This window comes from Phalacrocorax carbo, chromosome 6 (genome assembly GCF_963921805.1).
Source record: "Phalacrocorax carbo chromosome 6, bPhaCar2.1, whole genome shotgun sequence".
NCBI lineage: Eukaryota > Metazoa > Chordata > Aves > Suliformes > Phalacrocoracidae > Phalacrocorax > Phalacrocorax carbo.
In genome coordinates, this window is record NC_087518.1 from 839,689 (window position 1) to 856,474 (window position 16,786).

The 16,786-nt window shown below is 50.3% G+C and overlaps 3 protein-coding genes and 1 non-coding gene across 13 annotated transcripts in view; 3 read left to right on the forward strand and 1 right to left on the reverse strand.

Moving 5' to 3' along the window:
• The window catches only part of IFT122 (intraflagellar transport 122), a 33,726-nt gene extending 25,109 nt beyond the window's left edge, over nucleotides 1-8,617 (reverse strand). For 2 of the 4 annotated variants that reach the window (XR_010373270.1, XM_064453384.1), the window contains exons 1-10: nucleotides 8,556-8,571; nucleotides 8,458-8,516; nucleotides 7,833-7,899; nucleotides 6,818-6,902; nucleotides 5,877-5,955; nucleotides 4,997-5,073; nucleotides 4,477-4,543; nucleotides 3,331-3,477; nucleotides 1,269-1,344; nucleotides 526-717 (exon numbers count right to left, since the gene is read on the reverse strand). Coding sequence is in view for 3 of the 4 variants with exons in the window: in XM_064453384.1 (XP_064309454.1) it covers nucleotides 526-717; nucleotides 1,269-1,344; nucleotides 3,331-3,477; nucleotides 4,477-4,543; nucleotides 4,997-5,073; nucleotides 5,877-5,955; nucleotides 6,818-6,902; nucleotides 7,833-7,899; nucleotides 8,458-8,498 (831 nt within the window). In the remaining variant the exon portion in view is untranslated. Of the gene's footprint in view, nucleotides 1-525; nucleotides 718-1,268; nucleotides 1,345-2,265; nucleotides 2,431-3,330; nucleotides 3,497-4,476; nucleotides 4,544-4,996; nucleotides 5,074-5,876; nucleotides 5,956-6,817; nucleotides 6,903-7,832; nucleotides 7,900-8,457 lie in introns of those variants that run through there. The other 2 variants (XM_064453386.1, XM_064453385.1) reach the window with 2 other exon arrangements.
• Nucleotides 8,618-8,678: 61 nt separating this feature from the next.
• MBD4 (methyl-CpG binding domain 4, DNA glycosylase) lies at nucleotides 8,679-13,760 on the forward strand. Of its 7 annotated transcripts, none has more exons than XR_010373271.1 (8): nucleotides 8,679-8,813; nucleotides 8,965-9,174; nucleotides 9,481-10,328; nucleotides 10,863-10,937; nucleotides 11,575-11,709; nucleotides 11,989-12,138; nucleotides 12,691-12,895; nucleotides 13,525-13,760. XR_010373271.1 is itself a non-coding variant. In XM_064453387.1 (8 exons), the coding sequence occupies exons 1-8, from the start codon at nucleotides 8,698-8,700 to the stop codon at nucleotides 13,600-13,602; spliced, it is 1,716 nt and encodes a 571-aa protein (XP_064309457.1). In that variant the 5' UTR covers nucleotides 8,679-8,697; the 3' UTR covers nucleotides 13,603-13,760. The 7 variants fall into 7 exon arrangements, 6 of the variants coding, with proteins under 6 accessions (XP_064309457.1, XP_064309458.1, XP_064309460.1 ...); XM_064453387.1 differs by having other exon boundaries at nucleotides 12,792-12,895; XM_064453388.1 differs by having other exon boundaries at nucleotides 10,863-10,919; nucleotides 12,792-12,895.
• Nucleotides 13,761-14,657: 897 nt separating this feature from the next.
• Nucleotides 14,658-16,781, forward strand: RPL32 (ribosomal protein L32). Its single transcript, XM_064453393.1, has 4 exons — nucleotides 14,658-14,888; nucleotides 15,694-15,794; nucleotides 16,037-16,218; nucleotides 16,606-16,781. The coding sequence occupies exons 2-4, from the start codon at nucleotides 15,699-15,701 to the stop codon at nucleotides 16,733-16,735; spliced, it is 408 nt and encodes a 135-aa protein (XP_064309463.1). The 5' UTR covers nucleotides 14,658-14,888; nucleotides 15,694-15,698; the 3' UTR covers nucleotides 16,736-16,781.
• Nucleotides 15,486-15,624, forward strand: LOC135314145 (small nucleolar RNA SNORA7). The gene has a single exon (XR_010373614.1). It is a non-coding gene; the product is annotated as a small nucleolar RNA SNORA7 (small nucleolar RNA).
• Nucleotides 16,782-16,786: the final 5 nt, after the last annotated feature.

Genomic DNA, 16,786 nt, shown 5'->3' on the forward strand with positions numbered 1-16,786 from the left:
GTCGGGGGGGCTGGTTTTGTTTTGGTTTTTGGATTTTTTTTCCTGGGGGGTGGGGGAGGTGCGTGTTTGTTTTAAAACTCCCTCTGTATCTCTTCATATTTGTACAGTAACACAGAGGGCAGCATTTACGGCTAACAGTTGCCTTGTAGGCATTTTGCACAAGGTGTGATGCTAGAAACTCAGACCTGAACATTTTCTTCCAATCACGGAATTACATTTGGTCAACCTACAAGTTATTAGCTGCCATTTTAAATCCTTTTTCCCTCCTCTTTTTTAATCACAATGCAGCAAATGCCTTACCATCTGAAAACAGGAGTTACACTCGTTTACAGCCTCTTACAGCCCAAGTTTTACTTCTGCAGGACATTTTTAATTTTGGTGGTAGTTCTAGGACCTCACTAGACACTGCTTAGGGTCTCCTGCCTCAGTAAGGATCTCTAGACTAAGCAACTGAGTGTGAAACTTATGGCCTTACCTTATATGGCAAATTGTCTGTGAAAACGTCAGAGAAATGTTCCTACTCACGACATAGTTGGAGTCTGGTTTAACTTTGCACGTCCACACCCAACTGCTTTGCTCTCCTATGGCACCAAGACGCACACCATCCTTCGTGAAGAGGGAAACTTGTTTATCTGAACCTCCCAGTAAAATATACTCTCCTTTAGTAAAATAGCTAACACAGCAAGGATCAAAATTGAGGATCCTGTCCTTCCCAATCTACAAGGGCAAATTAAAAAAAAATTCAAAATAAAAAACATTAACAAAAGGATCATTTCACATTTTCCCAAGGCAACAAGTGCCATCACCAATGCCATTCTTCTCACCTCTCCAGCCATGCACAACTTTTAAATACACCAGAGCCACTGGCTATATTAAAGGTTCCTAAAGGCAGGTCCAAGATGCATCGAAGAATCCCTCCAGTCCCAAACCAGTCTACTCAGAATGCAAGCAACTCAGAAAACCCCCTTTAACCAGTCAAAAAAAAAAAAGCAAATGTGTCCTCTATGGACCAGTAAACTGCATCACAAAAGTCAGCAAAGTTGTAAGGGATTTAATACAAGAATTGTAAGACAGCAGCTGAGTTGCCATGGGAGAAACAAGAGCTGAAAGAAAAGATGGTTAGAAAAAAGTAGACTCATAAAAGGCTGGGAAACCAGAATACATTTAATGTAGCTAATAAAGCACTAGTATACAAACACTTTGAACATGGGACACAAGACAGAATCAGAAATACCCTGCTGCTCTTGAACGCACTTTCTGAAACCTACCTGTTTGCCACTAAGCTGGTAAAAGGAAAGCTTCTGACCCCAGTCTGCCACAGCTAAAACATCATTGCGTTCATCTCTAACAAAAAAAGAAAAAAAATGTAGTAATTCTACAGTGATTATTATTAACAGATTTCTTAGAGCAACAGAACCAAGTAATAGGTTAGCAGAATTTACTTCATATTACTCTTAAAAACCACAAACTGAAAGGACAGCAGATACATCCTGCCATTTAAAACTGAGGACGATCAGTTGGAGACACAAAAGAAAAATTGTTCTCCTTTACAGGAATAACTCCAAAGCTTGATGTGTCACTTCACATCCAGCTGCATACGCCGTGGGTTCAGGGAAGCTAATGGTCCCTTAAACAGATGAAGCACCTGGGGCCGGATTCTGGTCTTAGCTACAGTAGTACAAAGCCACCATAACATCAAAGCCAATACAGCTGAGCAAGAGCGAACTACAATCATCTGTGTAAGGCAGGAAAAAAAGAAAAAAATTGTTTGTGTGAGACCAGCAGCAGGCTGAGGAAAGGCTTCAGGTCTCAAATTTGTTTACTTTCATACTCTGACATGATCTGTTCAGCTTGGAGCAAAACATGAGAGTCACCTTCTCCACAGCTTCTTCTAGGAAGAAGGGAGATGGTAATCTGAACATTCTTCTGGAAAAAATGCCTCTAGCCATAAACTGAATAAAAATGAAACAGACAAAAAACCTAATTAAAAGCTAACTGTTTAGTAAGCACCCTCCCTTTGCTCAATGCCTGATCCAGGCACCTGTGGGGAAAAGCAACATACAAACATATACTTAAGAACTATCTCAAAATGAACACATACTATCAGAGTAAATTAAGACCATACAGGCAACTATTAATCTAGAATTTCCTAACTTCTGAATATCTGATTTTGCACCCTGCATAATACTCTCTGCCCTTGCTCCTTTTTGTGAATTACTGTTCTAGATAATATAGACATGTATGTTGCTTTGAAGTTTCACTCACAAGTTGAAATCCATAGAGGTCTCTTCTTCCTCGTGGTTGTCTTCTCCCTCTGTCTGACTATCCTGCCTACTGCCAGGCCTGGATTTCAGTACTGGTATCTCATCTAAATAGCTGTGAACTGACTCCTCTTGTTCATCTGCTCTACTCCAAAAATTCTCCCACCTTCTGCAATAGCAATTGTTTATTCACATATTTGGGACAATATTCCCCCTGAACTGAAGTGAAAACACAGCCCCCCTTTCTCTCCCCCAACCCAAACAGAACCTGCCCCCCCCGCCAAAAAAAAAAAAAAAAAAAAAAAAGGAAAAAAATGTTTCTTGAGATCTGGCAAGGTCCCTCCTTGAATGCTGGGCTCAGGTTTGGGCCCCTCGGGACAAGAAGGGCCTTGAGGGGCTGGAGCGTGTCCAGAGAAGGGCAGCGGGGCTGGGGCAGGGTCTGGAGCACAAGTGTGCTGGGGGGCGGCTGGGGGAGCTGGGGGGGTTTAGCCTGGAGAAGGGGGGGCTGAGGGCAGACCTTATCGCTCTCTGCAGCTGCCTGAGAGGGGCTGGAGTGTGGGAGTGGGGGGGCTGGTTGGTCTCTTCTCCCAAGTTACTAGTGATAGAATGAGAGGAAATAGCCTCAAGTTGCATCAGGGGAGATTTAGATTGGATATTAGGAAGAATTTCTTTACCAAAAGGGTTATCAAGCATTGGAACAGGCTGCCAAGGGAAGGGGTTGAGTCACCATCCCTGGAGGTATTTAAAAGATGTGCAGATGTGGCCCTTGGGGACATGGTTTAGTGGTGCACTTGGCAGTGCTGGTTAATGGTTGGACTTGATGATCTTAAAGGTCTTTTCCAACCTAAACGATTCGATGATTGTATGATCTAAGTGGAACTTGTTCCCAGTTTCTCTGTTCCATTAAAGACTGGCAGCAAAGCCAAAACCCCAATACATAATCACTTAAAAAAAGGTAACATACTTGGCATTAGTCGGTTTCAGCAGGGATAAAAGTCAAGCCTTTCTGCAATCAATAAGCCAAGGATTATCTATTCAGCACGAAAAGAGGAAGGATGAAATTATTTACCTGGATGGATTCCAACAAATTGACCATATTGGAGATGAAGCACCCCCAGTACGCTCTATTTTAACTTTCTCTTCGCCATTTTTATTCCTTATGCTGACAATGCCATTGAACATCCCCAAAGCAAGGTACTGGCCATCATTTGTCCAGCTGATAAAACACAGACATACTGAAGAGAAAACTACTGAAAACAAGCAGCAGGAAGGTAGGATGGTACAGCATACTCAAATAGGGATGATAGATTGAAATATACTTCTAAGAGGGAGTTCTGGGAGGTAGCCAGTAATCCTACAGTTTGTTTATGCATCTAAATCCACATTTATGGCAACAGCATGCACTACAGCAAGAACATTTTATTATGTACACAGAAATAAAAAGAAATGTAGAAATAAATAAAAAAAAAGGGATCATCTGCTTGCAATACTTCAAACATGTGCTAAGTAACAGATACATTTTTGGGAATGGCAGGGTTGGCAGTAGACCAGACTGTTTTAAAAGCCACATTTGGAACACTGATCAGATAAAATTGCGTGATGCTGGGACATAGGAGACCTGGTTTCTATTCTCGTCCCTACTGTAGTTGGATGGGTGACTTTACGCAAATTAATGTACCCTTGCTTCAGGTGCCATAATGGTAATATCTCCTCCTACCAAAAATACCAACGACACAGAGGATGAATAGCTCTACAAACCAAAAGTGTAATTATTTTTCCTCATTTTATTGTTATTGCACAAGATGGCTAAACAGAGGGAGAGAAGTTAAGACACTTGCTCAAGACCAGAATACCTCTCTGACTTTCAGAAAAACTCAGTTACAAGCAGTATCAAACAAAAATTAAAAAAGAAAGAAGAAAAAAAAGCTCTCTCTGGAAAGACTACACAAGAAAGAACAAATAATCTTTGATAAACATTAGTCATATTCCTACTGAAGCATTATAGACACTACTCAGGTATTTTCATGATGAGACTGGTGAAGCAGAACGACACAACGCTACCGAACAGCAAGGTGGGAGAGCCTATCTCATACTACTAGGGACCATCTCTGTATACATTGAACCGCTTTAATTTTTTTCCCTTAAGCTTGCATATTATTTGGAATTGTTTGTATTGAAACTAACTTAAATGACACAAATAATCCTTAAAACTTACCTACAGCAAGTAATCTTACTGCTAGTTTTATGTTTAGAGACCGACTTCTGTTCAGGAGACCACAAGCCTTGATTAAAGCAAAGAAAAAGCCAAAACAAATTACAAGTAAGCATCTACCAGCGTTCAGATTAGAAACTAACATTGTCAGAAAACTCAGTTGGGACTTCAGGGGGATAAAAGTCCCACCCACTACTAGAAGGGCTTTTAAATACATATTATTTATGAGTAAGTGGGGGGTGTGTGTGAGTGAATCCATCTAAATAATAGAGGGGGTGTTCCTCTGCAACAAAAATCACAGTAACAAAGTAGCACATTTTACCCTGTGGCACCTCACTACATAGTCCTTTCCAACTGAGTTCAAATGATGCAAGTAAGTATCTAATATTATTTAACTTTAGGTAGCTTTATATCTCATCTCTTCTGGATATAAGGAACGGTACCTATGTGCAAGTTTGCTTAGCTATACAACCTCAATAGAATTTACTGGCCTAATGGAAGAGTCACAAGGAAGAAGACATACCAAAATCACTGGAGGAGCAGGATGCCAACTGATGAGTAAGAGGATTGTATGAAACGCACTGTATGGAGTCATTATGCCTAGAATGAAGTTACAATAATATTTCAATAAATCATTCCTAAATGCCCCCTTTTCTGACTTTCAGCAAGATAGCCAAAAGGTTCACCAGATGCCAGAAATAATTAGATCAGCTTACATTACATCAAATTAATCTGCAATTACTGTAAACTAAATCAGTAATAAACCTTAAAAAAATTTGTGTCTAAGTGCCAGGATTCACTGTATTTCATCAAGAATAGCTAAAAAAAATCTATGCAGATGGTGGTTTGTGAAATATGATTACAGGTTATATCCAAATTCTAAAATAAGCATGCTGGTGTGTGCTCCTAGTGGTACACCAGCTTGTGCACACTAACTAGTAATAAATGTACACACCCATTCAGAAACAGAATTTGAAGATGCTGCTTAAGAGAGATGACGTAGAACCAAAGCCAGAAGAAAGATGGAAATACACCAAAAGTACCAAACCTCATCTCTAGTTTGCTCTTTGAACTAGAATTTTGTTAATTTTATTATACACGACCAGAGTCACATTGTGTTTAGTTTTATTTCAATCTATACAGTTTCCCCAGTCCTCTGCCAGCCCTCTAAATTCAGAGACTTATCTAGACTTCCCACCCTCTTTTATGCCTTTAATTGCTTTCCTGCCTCATTCAGATACTTTGACTGTTCTTTTCCTCTTCCCTCTCCTATTACCCGCTCACTAGCATTTCCTCTGACCTTAGTCAACCTTCTTCCAAATCTAACAGCACATACTCTTTGACAGCAGAAGTGCATAATCAAAGTCCGTCTGAGAGGCACAGAACTGAAAGGCGCCACTTACGTGTATTTCAGAATTCCCTCTAACTTTGAAGTCCAAATTATCACACTTTTATCAGCCGAGCCAGATGCGAAACGTTTGCCTAGGAATTAAACATAATTTAAATCCCACACATACAAGAATCACTTTAACTCCAAATAATCAAAGAGGGAGCAAGAAGTGCTTGAACTTGACAAGGCTCAAGTAATAAAGGGCCTAACACTGCAAGTGTCTCGAGGTGACTGCGCTTCTCCAACTAGGAGAGATGCCGATGGCTTTATTTTGTTACCCCCATGACAGTGCCTCACTAAAGCCCAGCCACGCAAGCGGGTAGCCAGTCTTTCCAACACTGTCAGTCACAGGCTGGAGATTTATGTTGACAGTGTCAAGGGAAAATTGGTACGTTTTCACAGGTATCCCCTATATCTTAAACAGTAGTGTTTGCAAGGAAGTCCTGTTAACTCCCCACACAGTTGAGTCCTGGCAGAATGGGAATCGGGGCAGTGAAAGAATCTGTAGCAGAAAAAGGCCTGTAGCATGCGCGGCAATGTGTGAAGGATTGGAAGATTAGGAAGGTTTGGGATACAGGAACTATGGCAATAAAAGTCAGAGGCAGGTGGAGCACTAGAAAGAGGGATCTCCAGGGTAAGGCTCTCCTCACATCACCCCACAAATACAAACTTAACCATGGCTGAAGTAGAAGGGGAGGGGGAGCGGGGACTACGGTTCTTGGATTGACATGTAGCCTTACATGTAAGAATGCAGTACTTCTGCATGTAGTGTTTGTATGGCAGTTCAAACTCTCCATTAAAAAAGAAACAAACAAAACACCAGCACTCACACATGTATTTAAAATGCTGTTACTGGAACAACCCTTATTTCCCTATTTATCAACTGGCTATAAGAAACAGGAGATACGCACTTTACAAACTAGACTAACAAAGCTCCCCCAAAGGCATATTTACCATCTTTAGCATAAGCCACACAGTATACCGTGTCCTTATGTCCTTTCAAAGGCTGAATTAAGGTTCCATCAGAAGTATCGTATACCTATTTAAACGGGGAAAACAAAAACATACAAAGAAACATACATAAGAATCCTCCAGTGAAGACCAGGATATAAAATCACTGAAGGCCGAGATTATACACTTTCTTTTGCATTTGGTTTTTTGCATAGCACACAGTCCATGCAAGACAAAATGTTTTGAAGCATAGAAGCAGCTTTCCTTAACCTAATACTGCTGGGAATGAAAGAAGACTCAGTATTAGAAAGCAACATGCACAAAACCGATTTCCAAACACCTCATCTGGACAGCTTGTTTTACTTCTTTCCCTGCATTAGATGCTTAAATGTAATAAATTACTGGAAGGGACCATCACTAAATATACCATTCTGTGAGCACTAAAAATAATAAAGCCTGCTGTCCTGAGCTACATCTCTATAATCACACCATCCATCCATCCACACCTGCCCCATCTGAAAGCTTTGCAGGACCCATGAGCAGCGTGGTCTTGAGCTGCTCTTGCTGATGGCTTAACTGCAGGCAAGAAGACCCAGGGAACCGCAAAAAGTTATAGCTGAAGCTTCCCACAAAGTAGGGACATCAATTTGAGTTTTTTTCCCCTTTCCATGAAGATTTGCATGAAACTTGTAACAACACAGTATTTGTATACCGTGCTACTGTGCTGACTTTGGATGCAGGTTAATGGATTTCAAACCACTGGGTGAGGTGCGATAGGACGAGATGATGCAAGTAACTTAAATCTCATTACTTTTGGAAATAGAGCTTAAAACTTGGTAAGAAGCATTGAAAAGCTTCAGAACACTTCACAGTTAGGCTGCATTAATATGTATGTAGATATGAGGCTGGACTAATAGAGATAAGAGGATTTTTGAGAGGTTATATTCATAAGTTAATGTGAAAGAAATCACATTCATACAGCTGTAAATGGAAGGGGGTAAAAAAAAAGTTTCCCTACCAGCAGTCTATTTCCAGCAGCAATTATCAATTGAGTCCCATCCGGTTTGAATGCAAGATCATAAATACTAGAAAGAAAACAAACAAAAAGCCAAGAAAACCTCATATTAGTAGGCATAAAATATATTTCCTTTAATGTCAAAGATGCCACGTAACAAGAAATGTTAATTGTATACTTGAAAGCTTATCCGAGCCCTGAGACGACTCCCTGGCCGACAGGAGCCCCCGCGACCGCCTCCCGGGCTGCTGGCCCCCGGGCTGCTGGCCCCCGGGCTGCTGGCCCCCGGGCTAACGCGGCGCGAAAAGAAGCAAAAACAACCCCAAAAAAGCCTCCGCGTCGCTGCATCACCGGTATCGCCCGAGAGCCCACAGCAACGCAGCTGCCCCGGCCCGCCCAGGGGAAGGGGCGCCGCTGGGGAGGGGACACCCAGCTCAGGACCCCCCTCGCCTCAGAGCCGGGCCAGGGGCCGCCACCGCGCCCGGTGCTTGGGGGGGGGGGGGGGGAGGGGGGAAGAAAGGGGGCAACGGCCAGGCCGCAGCCGCCCGGCCTGCTCCGGCCCGTAGCCACGCCAGCGGGCGGCGGCGCGGCTCCCGCACGGGGGCCGCCTCACTGCGGGGCCGCTCACCAGTGCTCGGCCCTGTCGCGCCAGGTGAGCGCGGCCCGCATCCCCCGGGCCGGGCCGGGCCGGGCCTGGCCCCGCAGCGCAGCGCGGCGCGGCCCGTCCCGCCTCAGCGCCGCCGCCGCCGCCTCGCGCCTGTTTACAGCCGCCCCGCCGGCGCCACGGGCAACGCGCGTGCGCCTGGAGGGGGGGGTGGGGGCTGCCGGCCCGCCGCCGCGCCAGGGGGCGCCCGCCGCTGGGGCCGGGATGCGCCTGCGCAGGGCGGGAGGCGGGAGCGGCGGCGGGGCGCGCGCACACGTGGGGGGCGGTGCCGCGGGGCGTCATGTGACGGAGACGGGTAGTATGGCGGCGGCGACCGGCGGGTAGGCGGTGGAGCCGTGCGGGGGCGGGGAGCCGCGCTCGCTAGCGGGGCGGTCCCGGTCTCCGGATCCCTGTGGGGGCCCGGGCCCGTTCGCGCCGCGGAGCCCTCCGCTCCCAGCAGAGCCCTACCCGGGCGTCTCCTTCCCCTTGCAGGCTCCCGGGCCGCAGCCGAGACGGGCTGGCGGTGGAGGCGGCGGGGAGCCCCGACCCCAGCGGCGGGGGCACCGATGCCGCGGCGGAGAGGTGCCCTGCGAGGGAAGGAGCGGCGGCCGGGCCCTGTGCCGCCCCCGGGGGCTGGCAGAAGGCGAGCAGGCGGCGGCGGTCGGGCCGGACGGCGGGCAGGATCGACGTGTACTTCGTCAGGTGAGGCCGGGCGCGGCGGCGGCGGGCCGGTCCCGGGGGGGCCCCGAAGCGAAAGGCCGCCCGCCCCCGGGCACCCCGCTCCTCGCCCGCCCGGTGCCGCGGGCCCTGCCGTACCGGGGCTCTGGAGGGGGCGCGCCCAGCACCTGCAGGGCGGGCTGGCAGCTCGGGGGGGAGGGCGCAGAAACTTGGCATCGCTGTGTCAGCTGCTCCTGTCGTTTGGGGGTTTTAAACACTAGAACAGTTTTTGAAGTGAAGAGCGAGAGAATGAGTAAGTCATCACTAATTTGCTTTTCCTTCTTGCCACAGTCCTGAAGGAAATAAGATAAGGTCAAAGCGTGCACTTGCGGAGTATTTTCAGAAAACTGGGGAGGCGACACTAAAGGTAGAAGATTTTGATTTTACAGCTCCTCACCAGCAGAGTACCCGCTCGAGGGCAAAAAGGTGCAGCACAAGCGCTGCGGGAACTGTTTTAGAGGGTGAGGAGGGTCACAGTCGCGTGCGAGGCTGCAGCGCACCAAGTGGTGAAGGGGACGGAATTGGAAACATCCAGGCTGGAAGTGAACACCTGGGCGGCATTACGTCCACTCTGGAGAGCGACGATTTGATCGCGAGAGGCGTAAACGCAGAGGACTGTTTGAAAACCAGAAAAAAGGGGGCAGGTGAAAAAAGTGCTCGGAATAAGAAAACTGGCAAGAGCTCAGAAAAGAGGAATCGAGATAATGCCCAAAACAAAAGACAGAGAACACTGTGTAGCAAACAGGAAACTGAGGGCATTCAAACCAAGAAAGTCTGTAGCAAGGCAGACGTGTGTGTCGCTGTCGGCCGGTGCGTGGGTGACCAGAATGCAGCCCCTGCGGATGCAGGAAGAACTCTGTCACAAGTGTCCAGGGCACAGTCAGACACACCACTAAGGTCAGTGACGGCTCGCTCGCAGAGGGACTTGGAGAGCCGAGCAGAGGCGGAGCGTGTGGAGACGGGTTCTAATGGCGCGTCCTCTGCAACATCTGAGGAGAAAACCAATGGATTGAAAGTAGGGAAGGAGAAAGGTCGAGGGAATCCAGGTAACCAGGATTTAAAATATGACACTGAAACAGATGCGAACGTCTTGCAGCCGTGTGACATGAAAAGCTTCACAGCAGTTAAAGTGCCACCAGGTACTTGTGTGGTTTTGAGCAGAATATTATCCTAACGTTCTGCCGGGGCCTCTCCTAACCGTACAAGCAAAGTATTCTGTTTCGGGTCAAGCTGCTTTGATGCCTGAATCTGTCTCATTTCTTTATCCAACAGCATTTAACTTAATGCAGATTTATTCACCACTGGAACTTACTCTACTGATCTCTTTAGCTGTACAGTGTAAAACAGTGCTCGTTACCTTTGCTGCACTAACTCTTGTATTGTTTTTGCGCGGTTGGTCAGTTTGTTTCATAAAAAAAGCTAGGTTTAGCTTGTTTCATGTGCTCGGATCTGTTTTCTCAGACTGTGGCAAAGTAACAGCTTATCTTCTGAAGATATTTTTTGTAGAGTTAAAGCACAGAAGAGTACTGGAGTGAATCTAAAGCATGTTTATGTTCTGTACACCTGCAAGAAATCCTAGTATTTCCGTCACAACATAAAGTGGAAATGGGGTATGAAACGTGACAGCAAAATACATGGTTTTTTTTCAATGCTAAAGTTTTATTTATTTACAGAAGAGTCTATCCCACGAACACAAGTGGATAGGAGGAAAACAAGTCCATATTTTTCAAGTAAATACAGTAAAGAAGGTATAATATTCTTTAGGGGAATACATCTTTTTTTATGGGGGGAGGAGTAGGATGGCTCAAGATCAAGTGATATTATGGAAAATTTCTTCCCATTTTGGACTGGCCATGCTTAGGTGGCATCAGAGAGCTCGGCTTCCTGCACCAGTGCTGATCTTGTCCCGTTTTAAACCTCGGTGGTTTGTATCTTGCAAACAGCCAGTCAGGCTGGACTCGAATGCCTCGGCAGCTCTTTCGGCAGCTGGGGGGTGATGGGGTGAATGGGCTTTGGGGAGGTTCTCTTCAGACCACTGAGGTGTGTCCCCTGTCGGGGGAAGCCCTGTACCTGTGGCTGCTGCTCTGCATTTGGAGAGGAGCGTGGCGGTGGCTGGGGAGGGCACCTCTCCTCAGAAAATACTAACATGGAACATGGGGGCACACGCAGGCAGCCTTGGCTCTTGCTGCAGTCTGTGCCGGGGACGCGTAGTCCCTTGCAGTTCTGTAAAATTTTTGGGTGAATTGCCATTGCTCCATCCACATATAGCGCCCCCACAAAGGTTAATCTGCTTTAAAAGGTTTTATTTTTAAATTATTTTCATCTAAATAGGTAAATCCGTCCTTTATTGCCCAATAAATGTTCCTGTATTGCCTCTGTGTACAGCTCCCAGCCCGCCCAGAAGGAAGGCCTATAGAAAATGGACTCCTCCACGTTCTCCATTTAATTTGGTCCAAGAAACGCTTTTTCATGATCCATGGAAACTTCTCATTGCAACCATTTTTCTCAATAAAACTTCAGGTAAATGGAGTAATACAATTTTATGTAGTATAAATATTGGGGTGATGTTATAGGGTCAGAACAGCTGCCATTTCATAATGGTATTAATGAAGGAATAAATTAACTTGTCTCAGTGTAAAAAAAAAAAATCCCAAACAAAACTAAAAAACCACACAAAAACCACACCCACCTTTAATTTGTAACTCTTGCCTCAGAAGAAGCCCACTTCAGAAAGCATTCGTAGATAATCAGAAAAGAGAATTACCTCCACAGTCTTCTGTTCATGATTTCTCTCACTAGGTAAAATGGCAATTCCTGTGCTCTGGGAGTTCCTTAAGAAGTATCCTTCTCCTGAAATAGCCAGGACTGCAGACTGGAAAGAAATGTCAGAGCTGCTCAAACCTCTCGGCCTCTATGAGCTCAGGGCAAAAACGATCATCAAGTTCTCAGGTAGGTTTCCCTGAATGTCTGCGGAACGGCCTAACGCGCTAGCAAGGCCAGCGGCGTTGCTGTCAGACACTGCTCTGCGACTTTTCCTTCTCTTTGCAAATATTCGTGGTGGTTTGTTTTATGCAACTTTGGGATATGTTGGTCTTATATATGCAAACCTGCCGGTCCTGTTGTCTTAACTGAGAATGAAATAACACACCTAGTGAGTTCTGCAAGAGACCTTTGTCGGGGAGACTTCTTTGAGCGAAAAGATATCCAAACACCTGCAAGACTGATTTAGTGTTTTGCAGCACTATGATGAGGTGGCTCCGCTCTGTTTCCCATCGGGTGACCTCCAGAGGGCCCTTCCAGCCAGAATTTTTCTTATGACTCTGATATTTTCTATACTTGGAATGAAAGCATTCCTTGGTGTGTTCTGAGGAGAGATTCAGTTAAAACTCACCCTCAGTGATTTGTTTAAAAGGTGTTTAAGATATACCCTATAGGGATTCATCACCTACTTTCACCAGGAAATAGCTAAAACCTGTGTTTTTCATTTCAAATGTTCCAAAGCGGAGATGTGTTACAGCAGCAGAGAATCAGGATTTTGTCCAGAGTCGCTTTCTGCGACCTGCCTGCCTGCAGGCAGTGAAGCCTGTGACTGTACGTTGCAGATGAGTACCTGAGCAAGCAGTGGAAGTACCCCATCGAGCTGCACGGGATCGGGAAGTACGGGAACGACTCCTACAGAATCTTCTGTGTCAACGAATGGAAGGAGGTGGGTGGTGCGGCCGCGCTGCCAGGGCTTGGTCCACAGCGCGCTGCCGGCAGCAGGGCTCTGTCCTTTGGGGGTGTTGGGCTCGTACCTATCAACTCCCTTGGATTAAAATAAAAAGATAGCAAATTTTATATCTTTAGAAGGCTGAATTCCCAGAATGTGCCTTTTACAAGTCCAAACCTGTAATGAATACTTGTCATCTTGATTATTTTTTTTTTTCTGTCATTTTCCACTTTCACCATGTTCTTGTTTCCTTGATGTGGGGATGGGAGTCTCTCCCCCGCTCCAGTTAAGAACCGAGTTCCCTACGTTTGCTGCTGGCCAGATCCCGTCATCATGCCGAGAGCAGCGTTGGTGGGCCCTTTGCTGTGCTGGGCCCCGTCGTGGGACGGCCCCGGGGCAGGCGAGGGGCTGCTTTGCTCTCTGGCGTGGGACCCCCTCATGGTTCATGGCAGGGGTGGTTCCAGTGCTGACCAAGCGCTGCACTCCCTGGCTGCCAGCCTCAGCCCGCTGCCGCGCGGCGCTTGGCTGTTCTGGCGGGGTGTGGGGAGCTGCGGGGGGCACGTCAGAGCGGCGAGGTGTTGTAACAGGCATTTCAGTGGACGTTAAACACTGTCGCTGTGTTTTAGGTGCAGCCGCAGGACCACAAGTTAAATGTGTACCACACGTGGCTCTGGGAGAACCGGGAAAGGCTGAGCATTGACTGAAAAAGCCCTCACCGGCTCAGCTCTGTGCAGCGGCCATCTGGGCGGCAGCCTTCCCAGCGTCGAGTGCTTCCTTCGAACCGTGACCTGCTCCGGTCGTGGTTGTGATGAAGTGTTCAAAATCTCTGTATTCTTTTAATAAAAGTAGCCTGGTTTTTGTAGCATTTTCTCATTCCAGGCTGTGACTAGGTGGGGCTGCACTGTTGTCATGGTGACGCTCGGGTGTGGGTCAAGGGCTGGGACAGGCTGTCTGTCCCCGGGGCTGCCAGTGCCTGCCACGGCCAGAGCCCTGCGGGGCACAGCCGTCTGCCCGAGCCGTCACCACCCGGCCGGGGTCTGGCCAGTGTCATGCGGGAGGGGGCCCTGCGGCTTGGCTTCAAGCCACATCATCCAACACAGCCATATGGATCTCTGCTCTCGGTCGAAAGCAAGCACCTACCTGAATCCAGCTGTTCCAGCTCTGGCAAAAGCAGCTGCGTTCGGACCCACACCTTTGCTCAGCAGTGCGTGATGGGCGCACGGCTTTGTGACCCCTCGGTCAGCTCACGGGGGCTGGGCCCTGCTGGGGGGGGGCCGAGGGGCTCAAACCGTGCCGTCGGGTTGAAGGCGGAGGGGCTGGACAGGCAAAAAATACACTTCTCGGCTGGCCCAGTGGGAGCCCGGGTGTTTTGTGCAAGGCAGCGATCCCGGTGCTCCCCGGGCACGAGCCAAGCGCCAGAGCTGAGGAGCGTGGGGGCCGGAGGGGTGCGCGGTGTGGGTGTCGGGGCGGAGGGAGACCCCGGCCTCCGGGCCCTGCCGGGGACGGCCCCGGGGACTCCGGTCGCGGGCAGAAGCAGGCCGGCGCGCTCCCTCCCGCTGCCCCGGCCCCGGCACGCCCCGGCGGGCAGCCTGTGCCCGGGCCGCGGCGCCCGGGGCCGGGCGGGGCGCGCCGCCGAGCCGCCAGGTGGCGTCCGCCCGCCCAGCGGGACTGGCGGAAGCCGTGCCTACGGGGGCACAGCCTGGCGGAAGTGACGTGAGCAGGTCCTGGCAGGCTCGTGTCGGCCGCGCGGCTCGGGGCGGGGGGAAGCACCGATCCGTTCCCTCGGGGCGACACCGCCGGTCGGACCCCCCACCCCCGGCGCCACCTCCCGGCGGCGGCCCGGTGCCCCGCGCGGGCCCGGTGCTCGCTCTGCGCAGCCGCGGCGGGGCGGGCGCCCGGCAGGACCGCCCGCTGTCCCATCAGCCCCTGCGCGCGGCGCCGCCTCTCTCTCTCGGCCGGGCCTGTGGCGGACGGCGCCGTCGCGCAACCGGTGAGTCCCATCCGCCTCCATCCGCCCCCTGCGGCCGCTGCCCCGGCCTCGTCGCCCCCCGCGGCCGCCCCCCCTTCCCATCCCTTCCCTTCTCTCAGCCGCCCGCTTTCCCCGGGGCGCGGGGAGGCGGCCCCCTACGGGCCGCAGGGCCGGGCGGGCCTCGGCGAGGCGGCGGTCCGGGGGCTGCCCGCCGCGGAGAGCGGGGCCCGGCCCGGGCGGGCGCGGGGCCTCTCTCCCGCGGGGCCGTGCGTGGGCTGGGGGCGGTGGGGGCGGGCCGTACTCGGGGCGATGGCGGGGCGATGGCGGGGCGATGGCGGGGCGGGCCCGGGCGGCGCTGAAGCGGCGAGCGTAGGCCAAACCCCCGGTGGCGGAGGGCTGCCCCGGCCGGCGCGGCGCCCCCCGGGGGCGGGCGCGGCTCGGGCTGCCGGAGGATTGCCTTCGGTGAGTCCCGGTCAGCTGAGCTTTAAGAACAAACCTTGCACGGCTGTCGGTCTGTCCGTCCGCGCTGGCGTCGGGCAGCTGGGAGGGCAGCAGAGTAACGGGTGGGGAACGCAGCGGCTGCGAACGCGGCGGCGTGTGGAAGTCTGAGCAACGCGCGACCTCCCAGGATCGCATCTGGAGAGCTTTCAGTGCTCTTCCAGCTTCGGAGGCGGGAGGGAGAGCCACTGCAGATGAATACCCATTCCCTCGCTAGCCTCCAGAGTGGCCAGCGAGCGGAAGATAGTCTGCTACACGCGCTCTAAGCGCAGTTACACGTCGCCTGTGTCTTGGGTTTCCCTTCTCATAGCGGTTCTGTTTGTCGTAGGCACCATGCCTGCCCTCCGACCTCTCGTGAAACCTAAAATCGTCAAGAAGAGGACCAAGAAGTTCATCCGCCATCAGTCGGATCGCTATGTCAAGATCAAGGTAAAAAGTCACTGGAGATTTGTTAGAGAATGAATTCTGGGACAGATGGACACAGTTGTCCTGAGGGTTGATGGTGAATTAAAGCGTAAAGGGTCAGTGTTGAGGCAGTGGGCCGTGCTGCTGGAACAGCCTGGCATGGTATCTTTCTGGAGATGGGTTTTGGCTAGAGCTGTTACCTTGGGGCAGGTGTTTTCAGGCCTGTCTGGTTTTGTAACCGTTAAATGTTTTCTGCATTTCTTCAGCGCAACTGGCGTAAACCGAGAGGTATTGATAACAGAGTTCGCAGGCGGTTCAAGGGTCAGATCCTGATGCCCAACATTGGCTACGGGAGCAATAAGAAGACAAAGCACATGCTGCCCACGGGGTTCAGAAAGTTCCTGGTCCACAACGTCAAAGAGCTGGAAGTGCTCATGATGAGCAACAGGTAAGTCCACAGGGCCTGCGTGCCGCCTGCCTCGTGCTCTGCCGCCCCCGACGGGCTGCCCGTCCCCTCAGCGCGGGGTCAGGGCACAAACAGGCAGTGCAGTTAGGGTGAGATGTAGGAAATAGAGTAATAATTAGCACCATTAAAAACTACCTCATACTGGCTGTTCCTTCGCAAGAAAGCAAGCGGAAGGGCTGAGCTGCTCTGGAGGGGAGCTCCTGCTGCAGGCCAGCACGGTCGGGCTTGGCGGCAGGCGTCGTGCGGTGACGCTTCTGTGCTCGGCTGTGTCTGGGCGCTGCCGGCGGGACGGCCCTGGAGCGCTTTGCCTTGTCTGCCGTCAGTGCCGCTGCAGCCGAGCCTGACGCCCGCCCGCGTGCTTCCCCGCAGGTCGTACTGCGCAGAGATTGCTCACAACGTCTCCTCTAAGAACCGGAAGATAATCGTGGAGAGAGCGGCTCAGCTCGCCATCAAGATCACCAATCCCAACGCCAGGCTGCGCAGCGAGGAGAACGAATAAACTGCCTTCTGCACCTGAGCTGTATTTAATAAAGTGTAAGACCAAACTCTG